This window comes from Cucurbita pepo, chromosome 7 (assembly GCF_057944985.1).
Source record: "Cucurbita pepo subsp. pepo isolate OVF chromosome 7, ASM5794498v1, whole genome shotgun sequence".
NCBI classification, from domain to species: Eukaryota; Viridiplantae; Streptophyta; class Magnoliopsida; order Cucurbitales; family Cucurbitaceae; genus Cucurbita; species Cucurbita pepo.
The window spans coordinates 8,263,677-8,277,667 of record NC_141804.1 but is presented as its reverse complement, the minus strand read 5'-3'; the positions used below and the strand labels follow the sequence as shown (position 1 = coordinate 8,277,667).

Genomic DNA, 13,991 nt, shown 5'->3' with positions numbered 1-13,991 from the left:
TACTTCTTCCACGAATTACCCGAATACCCAATAGACGCTTTCTTTTCTTATTCACAATTTTTAGTTAGAAAACTCTTACGTCGGCTTAGAAAAATCTCACAACTATCCAATCTTATAACATTTTGTTGTAAAATAGATCACGGGCTCAACTTCTCGATTCTTAAATCTGATTTAGGTGGGGAAAGAGAAAGCATTATCACGATACAAAATTCAATTGCGGCCCTTCGGACATGCCTCATATGCTTATCGCTCACCTCCGAATCATGGACATTCACATCTCGGTCAAACGAGAAATTTTCGTTAGACTAAACATCAACCACTATCGAGCTCTAACCTATCAACTCGAAAAAGAAAGAAAAAAAGTCAACAAAAAAAGTCAACTATCTAAACAAAAGAAATGAATTAGTTTGAACTAAAGAATGAGATCTCACAATATATGAAACTGCAATTCATTAAAATCTGCAGTCATTTAAGATGGAGCATACAAAATCACTTGCTGCATGGAAACTCGAGAACTCGAGAACTCGAAAACTACTACAGTTACAGTCCAGTCTACATCATATGACCTTTACTCGTATGTATGCTCAAAACACGGTACATCGTTTGAAAGTTCAAGAGTCGAAAGGGCGAGATTCGAACATGTACAACAACCATTGTCCTCTACGACTTTCATTTCAAGTCATTAAAAGGATAATGACATTATTCTCTGCTTGGTGCATCCACCTTTGAAGTGTTTGGGGGTGTGCCCATGGCGTTTCGAAACCATGGCTGTGCAGCAGAAGACGAACCACCGCGGGCCGCTTTTATAAACCTTGCTGTATGGGCAGAGAGATCGAATACGACTTGTCAATGGAAAATGCAATACAGAAATAGCAAACTGAAAGATATCATCGACTCCGACCCGAACACTAAACCAAAGACGCACGACTTTCATCTGATCGTTCTAATCATCTTCTACCCTCAAATCAGACAGAAGACTTGAATCTTGAAAAACAAATCTAGTTTCGAAGAACAGAAAGTCAGACCAAAACATGTTAGGTCTGTTTTTTTAATAATAGTTAAAGTTGTCCTTCCAAAAATCATGGGGCTGTTGGTGTACAAATAGTCTTGATATTATATACTATTACAGCTTATCTAATCATTACCCTTATAATTAGTTTTTAGAATGTAGTGTACGAAATAAGCATCCAAACCGATTTCGAGCTTTTTGAATCACAAAACTACTTCCAAAGAACGTAACCGTGAGATCCCACATCGGTTGGAGAGGAGAATGAAGCATTCTTTATAAGGGTGTGGAAATCACTCCCTAGCAGACGCGTTTTAAAACCTTGAGGGAAAGTCCAAAAGGGAAAGGCCAAAGAAGACAATATATGCTAGCGGTGGGTTTGGACTAATACATATGGTATTAGAGCCAGACATTGGGTGATGTGCCAGCGAGGAGACTGAACCCCCGCCAGCGAGGAGACTGAGCCCTGAAGGGGGGTGGACACGAGGGGGTGTGCCAGCAAGGACGCTGGGCCACGAAGGGGGGGGGAGGTGGACACGAGGCGGTGTGCCAGCAAGGACGCTGAGCCATGAAGGGGGGTGGACACGAGGCAGGGTGCCAACAAGGACGTTGGGCACTGAACATGGTGGATTTGGGGGTGTCCCACATTGATTAGAGAAGGGAACGAGTGCCAGCAAGGACGCTGGGCCCCAAAGGAAGGTGGACTGTGAAATCCCACATCGGTTGCAGAGGGGAACGAAGCAATCTTTATAAAGGCGTGGAAACCTCTCCCTAGCACACACGTTTTAAAACCTCGAGGGAAAGCTAGGAAGAAAAATCTCAAAATGGACAATATCTACTAGCGGTGGGCTTGGGTTGTTACAGTACAAGTTTTTGCACCCAACGATCAAACAAGCTGATATGAATAGACGCCAAGCCGCAAGTGAGCTTCACATATTGATGAGAAAATACAAGAGGATACAAGAGGGGCTATAGAGTAAGGAAAGAAGGGAAGGGTCGGGACTCGAGAGTACGAAACCTCTCGACGCCAAGGTATGGCTTATGCTAAGTCTGTTCATTTTGACAGCATCACAAGCCTTATTTCTTCACCCCCTAAAAGAACCGAGGCATATTTAAGGAATTGGAGGATGCTGTTGCTACATGTTATCAGACAACTAACTAATTCCTTAGAGAACATTTATTCAAACAGAAACTGCACTTGCAACTACCAACACGACAGAGATGTTCCTTAAAGTTCACATCTAATTTAGTCAAATTCTAGGACTATGACAATTTTCTTTCCCAATTATTGTAAGTCAACCTGTTGGGTCCACATTCATGCCACAGGTGGGGACAACACAAGATCTCAAACTGACATGAACAGACTACAAAAGTAATATAAATTAGAAAAAGATGCATCTATACTCATCTCTAGGCTTTGACCAGACTTAGGTAGGCCTCCTAAACTTGCCTTATGTTTCTGTACGACACTTATCTCTAGAGATGTCCACGAGACGGGATGGGGATGGAGAAGCCGTTCCCGTTCCCGTCCCCATCACTACCACTTCAAGGGGAGGCCCAGAAGGAAAAGCTCAAAGAGGACAATATCTACTAGCGGTGGGCTTGGGCTGTTACAAATGATATTAGAGCCAGACACCGGCCAATGTGCCAGCGAGGACGCTGGGCCCCCAAGGGGGATGGATTGTGAGATCCCACATCGGTTGAAGAGGAAAACGGAACATTGTTTATAGGGGTGTGGAAAATTCTCTCTACCAGACACGTTCTAAAACCTTGAGGAGAAGCCCGGAAGAAAAAATCTAAAGAGGACAATATCTACCAGCGGTGGGCTTGGACTGTTACAGGCTACATAACTAAGAGTAAGGTGCCCAATAAAACGAGTGTTCTAATCGTATATTCATGCACGATTCGGCAAGACTTTGTGCAAAAACAAGAACAGCTGCCTTATAGCATCTCTTCTAATAATAGCTGCCTAAATTTCATTAACCATATACAATGAAGCAAAAGAAGCCATACCTCTTCCGTCCTCATTTCGAGAGCTCAGCACAGGTGAAGCCAGCTCGAACAAGTTCATTGATTCCATCTCTCAACTTAACATAATCCTCAAACTTGTTGTACACTTGATGAGAAATCCGTGCATACCCCGTTATAGTACCAGTTTCCCCCTTCCTCGGAGCGCGATAATATATCGGAACTTCAACTCTAAATTCTTCACGCAAATGCGTTCTCAACATCATAGTATCAGATTCACTCAAGATACCCAAACATGAAGGCAACCCCACCATGATCATACTTGCACACATACTCGGCGGGCAACCAAGACGCGTCTTCCACGACTCTACCAACATCTCTCCCATCTTCACAACAGCCTCGTGATTCCGCTTTTTGATTCCCTCAATCCCATCTTCAAACCTATTAACGAACTTCAAAACCGAAGGCACGACCAACTGAGAACTATAATCTCTAGTTCCAATCCAAGCACTTTCTATGGCCAACCCATTACCATATTCATGAGAAACAACAGGATGATGCAAATCAGAGAGACTTGGGGACCTCCTAGAATACAAGAAAGCAATTGAAGGTGGACAAAAGAACCATTTATGCAAGTTACTAGTGTAATAATCAGCACCAATCTCTTGCATATTGATATCAGTACACCCAATAGCATGAGCAGCATCAACAAACACTTGATCAACACCCTCTTCCCTACAGATTTTTACCAATTCCTTAACAGGAATAACAACACAAGGCATCGATGTAATATGATCAATCACAGCCAAACGAACTTTCCTACCATTAGCCTTTCCTCTCTCTAAAGCCTTACGAAATTCACATATAATTTCATCATTAGATTCAACAGGAAAAGGCAATTGAACCTCAATAACATACGCACCAGCTCGAGAAACATATGCCTCTACCGATTTCTTCACAGCACCATACGCATAATGAAGCATGACCGCCGCATCACCCTTCTGGAATCTCCCCTCGGCAAAATCCCTAGCGATTTTCTGAAGAACAATAGCAGCCGCAGTGGTGGCGTTATCGACAATAGAGACTTCATCGATATGTTCGGCATTGATGAGATCCTTGATTATAGTTCTGGATTCAAGAATCCCCTTCTTGAGTTCATTGAAGTAGAAGTAATCCGGCTGCCGGAGAAACTTGAGCTGCCATTGTTGTTGAGCGGAAATGACAGAAGAAGGGCAACAGCCGAAGCTTCCGTTGTTGATCCGAGCAACGGAGAGGTCGTGGTGGGCAAACTCGGATAGAATTTCTGAGTCGGAAATGGAAGTGGGTGCGATTTTGGGCTTTTTGGGCAAGTGGGTATCGGTGTCGCCGTTGAGATGAGGCGTAGAATCGGGGCGGAGGTAGCTTTTTTGACAGTGGGAAGCCATTAGAGGGAGATGGGTGAGCAGGATTTAGGGTTAAGAGTGATGGGTGAAGAAGAAATTGAATGAAAATGAGAAAGGTGAAGAGGGAGAGCGAGAGAAATTGCGATAAGCGTGGGGGTTTTGTTGGAGAGAGGAAAACGTCAAGGGGATTAAAGAGAAAAATAATGAGAGTATGAACAAGTGGGTTTGTACAGAGAGAAATGGAGAGAAAATATGAACAGAGTACACTATAAAAGTGGCGCTGTTTAAGCCTTTGCTCGTTTGGACATGAATTTGTTCTCGACAACATGTTGGAAATCGAGACCAACCCATAATTGATATCATTTATAACACAACAATCGTGTATATGGGTATGATTGAAATCTGCCCCATAACTTAGAGGTAGTTCATATTATTTAGTATATGGGTACGATTGAAATTTGCCTCCATAATTTGGAGGTAGTTCGTATTATTTAGTAAATGGGTATGATTGAAATCTGTCCCAAAACCTAGAGGTAGTATGTATTATTTAGTATATGGGTATGACTGCAATCTGCCCCATAACTTAGAGGTAGTCCGTATTATTTAGCATATGGGTATGATTGAAACTTGCCCCATAACTTAGAGGTAGTCCGTATTATTTAGCATATGGGTATGGTTGAAATTTGCCCAAAAATTTAGAGGGAATCCGTATTATTTAGCACATGGGTGCGATTGAAATCTGACTCATAACTCTAACTTAGAGGTAGTTCATATTATTTAGCATATGGGTACGACTGAAATCTACCCCATAACTTAGAGTTAGTCCGTATTATTTAGCACATGGTATGATTGAAATCTGCCCCATAAGTTAGAGGGAATCCATATTATTTAGCATATGGGTGCGATTGAAATCTGACTCATAACTCTAATCTAGAGGCAGTTCATATTATTTAGCATATGGGTACGACTGAAATCTACCCCATAATTTAGAGGTAGTCCGTATTATTAGCACATAGGTATGATTGAAATCTGCTCCATAATTTAGAGGGAGTCTGTATTATTTAGCATATGGGTATGATTGAAATCTGCCTCAAAGTCCGTATTATTTAACATGTTTCGATTAAATTTGGATGGTAAAGTTGATTTGATTTTGTATGTTAAAAAATTTGGGTTGGGTATCTTTTTTAAAAGGATTTTGGTGTTGATATGGGTGCTTGACAGGACATGGGAATGAGTGGCACAAGGGAATGGATGAAAAATTGTGTCCATTGTGTTTTTGACAAATAAGAGACATGAAGACATAAATGTTTTTTTTTTTTTTTTTTTTTTTTTTTTTTTTTTTTTTTTTGTGCTAGTTACTAGAATCTTAATGAATTGCATGGTCAATTGTTTGACTTTGACTAATTTGGTAATTAATATTCCCACTTTGATGGTAATTTTCCAAAGAAGTTGATGGTTAAAAGATGAAGATTTGGATAGATTAAATTATAAATTTACTTCTAGTTAAATTTTAGTTTATATAGTTTTAAATGTTACGATTAGTATAGTATGATAAAACTCTACGAAAGAGTTTGTCACGACCTAAATTTCTGGATAGAGACTAAAAAAACGAAAGCGGAAATAAATAAAAATAAAAATAAAAATAAAAGATGGAAATTCGATGAAATTTAAGAATAACGTACCAATAACACCAAAACTAAATAGAAAATAAATTTTAATTATAATATAGGGCTTTTCAAATTTATCATAAACAGGGAAATGAGTTTGGGATACAATTACCAAACGGAATATGAAAGACTATAACACAAAGACGGATTGACGCTCTGGAACGACCTCCTATGTGATCTCATAGCATGCTCCTCTACTTCGGCCTACAACTTGCAAATATCTGAAAAAGAAAGGGAAAACCTTGCAAATACGCTTATCCTAGTAGGTATCCACAGATTTTAGTCTAGGTTTGGACCTAGTCTCTGCTAGTATTTGAGCATTTCAGGTGGCTGAAAGTTTCGGGCAATACTTAAGCTGCTCACAGACCCACTCTGGTTACGGAGGGGGTGATTCACCCATTTTTGCCATCACACGTCTTTTGGGTTGCAAATTTCATCATGGGGTGAACTACTTTTCTATTATTAGACTTAGGTAGCTTGTTCTCCCTAAGCAATGTGTAACGGGTGTCTTGGGTTGAGCCTCTACCTCGTAAAACTCTCTCCTTGTGGGGACAGTATGGTATGTGCTAGCCTGCTCTTGTTATCCATAGGACATTAGCTAGCGAGCCCTGGCCACAGGACCATCTAGTCACTCAAGGTTGGGGGAGCAATCCCCATGTGCTTGCTAGCTACTAAGATTACCCGCATAATCCTGTGTCCCCTTTTGGGACAGATACTCTGTTGACGACCCTAATCGGGCTAGGCTTGGTTCAATGGTACTGGTACAGGAATGGAAAGGGACGTGGAAACTCTGTTGACTTCGTACCAACTGTTAATGGGCTGGAGACTACCTTTGAGTTGCTGAGTTGCTACAATTTTTCTTCTCTTCGACCTAGATAGCGTGTTTTGCTTACGCAGTGAATGACCGGTGACCTGGGTTGAGGCATGACCTCGTATACTCTGTAGGGACAGTATACTGTTTGCCAGTATGAACATCATCCATAGAAGGTTAGCTGGCGGACCCTCCTACGAGACCATAAAGTCACCAAAGCTTGGAAAAGCAACCCCTTCGGGTGCCAGCCAACTACTAGGTTAACTTATGTTGTCCCATGCCCCCCTCTCAGGAACGGGTTTACAACATAGAGACTCTATTTAGGAGACCGTTGGCATTTCTAATGTTTAGGGCACCTAGTCGTCTCAACGCAACTCCCCTCTATTACCTATGTCTACCTTGACAGTTGGGGTACCGAAGACTCTGGCGACACAGTCACACTACTATCAACATTGAAGAGTTACCTTGGTTATCCTTGGATGATGTGGAGGCCTAATAGGTTCTTAGGGGATCTAGACGGTTTAAGTCTCTTCTCTTGTTTTCAGGACGTTTAGGGTTAACCCCTCAAACTAATCCACTCTCTTGATGCACACAAGACTAGACCTAACGATCTTGGGATGCAGGAGCTTCTAGAAACATACTGATCTGGGTCAACTCAAAATTGCTCTAGCTCTGGCACCATAGCCTTAACTTGGTTCTCTTGTGCATGCTTTGCTGGGGAGATTATCCTATCGATCATCTGAAGCACCATATACATAATCTAATCATCTGTGCAATTTTATTAGGGAGATATCATGTCGGTCACCTAAAGCCTTGAAACATAAACTAAAACACTCATGCAAACAAACAAGCAAATAAGCTCAACGAGGAGATAACATCCATCAATCACCTGGAGCACAAATCGCCAAAGCTCATCCTTCTTTTTAACACAGCGAAAATCATATAGAGTAGCATTCATCACAAATCTCATCATAGAGGCATTCTAGTAATTCTTACATGCATGCATAACATACTCATCCATATTGCTCAACTCGTATTCTAGTCATGCTATTCTATTTCTAGCTTTGCATAATACATAACACAGTATGCTACCCGAAAATCTCAACCTAGGGGCATAATGTTAATTTTACCATAACATACATATAGTACATACTCATCCAAAAATGCCCTTTCGAAGTCCTTAACATACACTCTCTAACCACCTAAGGTAAGGAATGCTCGCATGCTAACACGTCTTAGTGATCCCTATAAGTATTACTTGCCTAAAGTATGTGTGGTTACTTACTTGGATGACACGTGCCTTCTCGCCTAGCTTTTTAGTGTGCTAGAAGCTTTCAAAATTCCTAAAATTTATATGGTAGGTCCTAATTCAAGAAAAATTAGGGTTAGCACTAAAATCAGGACAAAGAACTGATAAACAAAGGTGGAACGAGGCAAAAAGAGGGTACTCACACGCTCGCACACGCGCAAGGGGTTCCCCATGCGCTGAGGGAGGATAGACACGCTCTCGGTGTGCCACATGCCATGTTCTGATTAGTTAATGCCTCTCCCACGGTGCAATTCAAATCTCAAGCGCATACAAATTACTAGGTGACCACACGTGGGACACATGGTTGCCTACCGCGTGTCGACACGCGTCACCCGCTTGCCCAACTATGCAACATCACTCAATGTTTGACATGCGTCTCTGCCTTCTTCAATTGCCTACTGCCTATTGTCGATCACCGTCTGACACGTGGTAGCTACACATTGGTTCAGTTCTTCATTTTTCCAGATTTATCGCGTCTTTCGTAGATTCAACCCATTTTCTTCCAATTTTCATAACTTTTCTCATATATCTTGAATTCACTTAATAATCAAGTCCAAAGTTAGTTTAGAATTCAGAACTTACAAAATTTTTAGCTTTTTAACGTTTATTAGAACGTCATCTTCTAGTCTGAATCAATTCTGACGTCTTTCACAAAGTTGTGTGAAATCCCTCCAATATCAACGTACGAAAATTCATAACTTAATTCCAAGAAGAGCTTTTGATTTTAAGAAAAACCAAAATCAAGAACCTTTACCTTCCGTTCTTCCTCGATTATTAAAATGGTTCTCCCAATGCTTCCGAGCATTTCTTGTGAAGGAACTTTGGTGAAATTCTAACCCCAAACGGTTTCCGAGTAGATTTCCACTTTCTCTCTTTAGAAACCCTAAAACCTTTCTTTTCCTTTCTCTCTCTTCTCTTTTTCTTTTCCCTCTTTATTAACTCTCTAAGTAGGGTTCATAGTCACCTAATTAGGCAAGTGAGTCAAAATGACCAATTTACCCTTTCGGGTTGACTGGACAGATTTTCTCCATTTTTCATTTTTCTTTTCTATCTCATATTAAAATTTAGCCTCTAAGACGCTCAGTAAAATTTTAGAGTTCAATAGGAAAAAATTAGGTATTTAATACCTCATTAGAACTCAAGTCTATAGGAACAAAGTTCTAACTTTCTCCAAATTATAAGTGTGAGGACTCGACTTTTTCTTTTAAAACAAGACCTTACTACGTGCATGATAACAGTGTACATGTCCGTACGTAACATACTAAAGAAGTAATCCACTGTCGTGTGACACACAACATATGTTATATTTCGTATTAAAAATCATGATTTAGTGGAATGATGCACATAGTACTTTTATACTCATCATGACCATGAAAACTCTATAAGACGAGCATATATATACACATAGCGTTTCATACCTGCTTATCATATATGATAATTATAATGTCTCACATGACAACAACGATAACCATATCGTATATTTTTAGTTCAACAAATATAAAATAAAAATGAATATACTTGAATTGAGATCATAATCATCAAATGAAAACAATTTAGGTCAATTCCGGTTTGGTAAGAGAAAGTGTATGGACTATGATTCTTATTGGACAAAATAAAAGGGATATGTACCCATCATGTATGAGTTGAAAAAAACAGTTCTTTTTTGGGGGAAAATAACAAAAATGTCTACTCAAGAAATGGAATTGGAGTCACTTTAATTATACTTTCGAAACCACCCCCAACAAGCAACTAATGGGGTCGGAATATATAAAGCTCGATACGACATCTAAAATTAAGTTACCAATTTAGTCCCTATGAAAATACATTTTGCAAAGCCATTGTCACATTGTAACATACTCCGTCCAATAATTTCTCCTTAGCTATGACAAGAGTCGAGAAACTTAACAATAACAACGTAACTGAATACATGGTTGTATGGAGCCATGAACGAACCGAGTGCGTGGCAAGATAGTTAACTATCACGTACTCAACCATAAACACAAAATTGTAACTTCAAAAGCAATACACTAAGATCATTGCGGTTTGAATGTCAATTACCTTGCAGCTTTCCCTTTGTCATATGCAGCAATGTTCTGAGGTTCACATTCTGGACTAAACAATCGAACAAGCAAAGCCGAGGTCGCACTCATTGATGCTGCTCCACAAGCTGCCCAACGCAGACTCCTAGGAACTGTAATTCTTGGACCTATCACACAACAGAATCCAGAAGCCCACAAGCTTAATAAGTGCAATATTAAAACCCTCTGAGATCACAGGCAATCTACTTCAATACTGTAAAGGCGCCACCACAACTGATGCTTTGCATTGGATTTGAATCTAACCTTGAATATTGTTCTTGATTTAATCAAAGTTACATGAAAAAGTGCTTCAATTTGGTTCTACTACATCCAGAAAGTCATAGAAGAAAGGCAACAAATGTAATGAATCCGGCAGAGAAATATCATGTGTGCATACTATGTTTGAAAGTAACTTAAAAGTATTCTTTTATTAAAAAAACTGTTCAAAACACTTGAATGATTCGTAAGAAAACACTGATAAAGTGCATTTTCCCCATTGGCTCAAGTGCTTGATGAGAAAGAACCTAAAAAAAAGTATTCTTAAGAATGTTGGACCAAACACGAATATGATCCATCATTAAACACTTCTTTTCGAAGGTGCTCGTGATTAAAGACTTTTTGTGAAATCCCACATCGGTTGGAGAGGGGAACGAAGCCTTCCTTACAAGGGTGTGAAAACCTCTCCCTAGTAGATGCGTTTTAAAAACCTTGAGGGGAAGCCCGAAAGGGAAAGGCGGAAGGGAAAACCCAAAGAGGACAATATCTACTAGCGGTGGGCTTAGACTGTTACAAATGGTATTAGAGTCAATTACCGGGCGGGGACGTTGACCCCCCAAGAGAGGTGGATTGTGAGATCCCACATTAGTTGGAGAGGGTAACGAAGCCTTCCTTACAAGGGTGTGGAAACCTCTCCCTAGTAGACGCGTTTTAAAAACGTTGAGGGGAAGCCCGAAAGGGAAAACCCAAAGAGGACAATATCTGCTAGCGGTGGGCTTAGGCCGTTACAAATGGTATCAAAGCCAGTCACCGGGCGGTGTCCCAGAAGGGACGTTGGCCCCCAAGGGGGGTGGATTGTGAGATCCCACATTGGTTGGAGAGGGAACAAAGCCTTCCTTACAAGGGTGTGAAAACCTCTCCCTAAAGACACGTTTTAAAAATCTTGAGGAGGACAATATATGCTAGCGGTGGGCTTGGGCCGTTACACTTTTGTTATAAGCATTTATTTTAGAAGTTTATAAGTACTCCCAAACATACTCGTATTTAGGCAACTTAACCTGATACCTATTCGAACTTCAGATTCAGAATACTATAGCTTCCATTTATATGGTAACTAAATAGATTAGAATCAATAAGAAACTCATTAATCTTCACTAAGAGATGAACTGGAAAAGGGAAAAACATGCAACTTGATTATGCATTTAAAACCAGATGAGAAGAATACTTAACAGACCATAGTGTAATCTGCAAAGAATCCAGAATGCAAGTCCTCCTCCAACAGTACATAATCCAGCAGTCTGTTTCATCAACTGTGAACACGGTTTAGCGTCCGATCTCATTAGATCACCATCAGAAAAACCAAAGAACCGTCTAAGCGCCATCTGCTAAATTCCTGGACCAAATCAAAATTGATAGCTTCATAAATTGAGTTTAAAATCTTTGCAGAAACCATAATTCAGTCAGTAGAATAAAAAATGAGTATGGACCCTTTCTAAAACATCACTAGAGGCAATATCCCAATTTTCAATCAGGCATGGACCATTTAGGGGGTAATAACCCCCCGGCTTCATGCACACACCTGCTGTATTCAGCACAAATTTGACCAAGTCAAGCATCGGACGCTGTTGAAGAAAAAGTTTCATAGGGAAGGAAGTCAAATCTGTATTCATAAGGTGGAGATAAGCGTTGGATTATCATATAGTATGAGCTCTGTGCTATTCCTTTGTTTTGAAACTTTTCTTTGACTGCTCTGCTCCCGCAAAAAACGGGAAAAGACTTTTTGAAAATCGCCGGCGGTTAGTCCGGACATGGGACTTTTTGGGCGTCAAAGTTTTTTCGGATGAGAAACTGAGCTTTCAATCAGAAAAATTAAGTAATGTACAAGAGCATATTCAAAAATCAACCCAATAAAAGGAGTTTTTGGTCAGTTTGATTTGAGAACACAAACACATCTAGAGCTTTAGGCTACTTATCCAACAGGCTAGAATGCAGAGGCTTAGGCTTAGCCAGGAGATTAGAAAGAGTTCAAAGTTGATTGTGATTCTGGTTTGAATCTTTAAACAAATCATATGAAAAATTGGAGCCTGATGGAACCTGAGCAGAGGGAAAATGAACCAACAAGCCAACCAATACAAGATTTCTTCTCTCTTATCCTATATAGGCAATGTTAATCAATCCATTTTAGATGCAATTTGTTGTGCTGTAATGCCACCCCCTTCAATAATCTGATACCACTTGTTGTGTCGTAATGCCACAACAAAAAATGTTATGATACCAAATTGTTGTAGCAGAAGTGGAAGCAAGATCGATCGCACTCACACACTCACAAACAGAAATTAAACAAAGAGACACAAAAATTTACGTGGTTCGGAGAGAAGAAATTCTCCTACATCTACATGTGGTAGCCAATCACTATAACCAAAGTGTTTACAAGCCTCTCAACAAAAGTTCCTCCCAATTGCTTTTAGGCAAATACAAAATGACAATGATTCCACTCGACTCCACGCCTCAAAACAATGCTAGACAAGCATTTATATAAACATAATAATACTAATTCTCAGACATAAATCAAATAAATGAGAATACGAAACAAAATGGTTATAAACTAAATGAAAGTTAATAACCAAAATAAATGAGAATATGAACGTTATGAACTAAATGAGCAACACAATCATGTTCGAGGTTGAATTCGTTACTGAGAACAGAAGAACACAAGTTAAGTTTTGTTTAAGAACCTAATCACAGAGGACTGGAAGACGAAGAACCCAAAGACAAAGGCCTAGGAATGAGCACAGAGGCGGCTACGGTTAGGATCAAATGCCAGAATCGCCAATCACCAAAATGAATAAAGGAGGCAAGGGATTAAATCAAAGGGGTTTCGATTCGGTTTTCTGGGTTCATTATTTCGGGTTGTAACAAATTGCAAGCACTCACACAGAGATTTTACCAGTAATGAATCATGAGACAGAGAAATTGAAATCAAAAGAAAGATAAACGAAGCGATATAATACCTGAAGAACAACGGCGAATGCAATTTGGGCGTAGCCGGTGCTTCTGCCGCCGCCGGTCCCAGACTCTGAGCTTCGGAATTACAGAGAGGACTGAAATCGAACGCGTAATGTGACTAGCGAAGAAGAAGATACTAGCGCAGAATTTGGGGCTGCGCTGATGTACTAAATATTTTTTTTACAATTTTTTTTTTCTCCCTTATTATTATTTTTAGGGCTTATACAAATGACTCGAATACAAATGTGGAATGACCCTCTTCTAACCGAGTAACTCTTGAACGCTCCTCTACCTCGACCGACAGCATGTGAACACCTGAGAGAAGAAAGGGAAAAGGGGTGAGTATATAAATATACCGAGTAAGCAAGCTACTTGAAGGTTCTCATTGTATCCTTAACTTAGTAGGTATCCACGAGCATTACTTAGGGCTCTAGGAAGTTCAGGCCTAATCTCTACTGCTATCTGAGCCTTTGGGGTGCCTTGAAATTATGGGCGGTACTTTAGCAACTCATGGACCCACTATGGGTATGAAAGGGGTGGTTCACCCA

General features: G+C 40.1%; 2 protein-coding genes across 3 annotated transcripts; both read right to left on the bottom strand.

Moving 5' to 3' along the window:
• Positions 1 to 435: 435 nt before the first annotated feature.
• Positions 436 to 4,593, bottom strand: LOC111799131 (putative L-cysteine desulfhydrase, chloroplastic). 2 transcript variants are annotated; one of them, XM_023682541.2, is made up of 2 exons: positions 3,020 to 4,593; positions 436 to 811 (listed from the first exon to the last, which is right to left on the bottom strand). In XM_023682541.2, the coding sequence occupies exon 1, from the start codon at positions 4,396 to 4,398 to the stop codon at positions 3,031 to 3,033; it is 1,368 nt and encodes a 455-aa protein (XP_023538309.2). In that variant the 5' UTR covers positions 4,399 to 4,593; the 3' UTR covers positions 436 to 811; positions 3,020 to 3,030. The 2 variants fall into 2 exon arrangements, with proteins under 2 accessions (XP_023538309.2, XP_023538308.2); XM_023682540.2 differs by having other exon boundaries at positions 436 to 815; positions 3,020 to 4,592.
• A 5,342-nt stretch (positions 4,594 to 9,935) lies between these two features.
• On the bottom strand, positions 9,936 to 13,630 carry LOC111799138 (40S ribosomal protein). Its single transcript, XM_023682553.2, has 3 exons — positions 13,449 to 13,630; positions 11,672 to 11,830; positions 9,936 to 10,349 (listed from the first exon to the last, which is right to left on the bottom strand). The coding sequence occupies exons 2-3, from the start codon at positions 11,817 to 11,819 to the stop codon at positions 10,198 to 10,200; spliced, it is 300 nt and encodes a 99-aa protein (XP_023538321.1). The 5' UTR covers positions 11,820 to 11,830; positions 13,449 to 13,630; the 3' UTR covers positions 9,936 to 10,197.
• Positions 13,631 to 13,991: the final 361 nt, after the last annotated feature.

Excerpts from the sequence above, each read along its gene's own strand:
- LOC111799131 (XM_023682541.2), bottom strand. The coding sequence starts at position 4,398 with ATGGCTTCCCACTGTCAAAAAAGCTACCTCCGCCCCGATTCTACGCCT.
- LOC111799138 (XM_023682553.2), bottom strand. The coding sequence starts at position 11,819 with ATGGCGCTTAGACGGTTCTTTGGTTTTTCTGATGGTGATCTAATGAGA. Across the intron at positions 10,350-11,671 it reads TCTTTGCAGATTACACTATG|GTCCAAGAATTACAGTTCCT; the intron begins GTCTGTTAAGTA and ends GTTGTGTGATAG.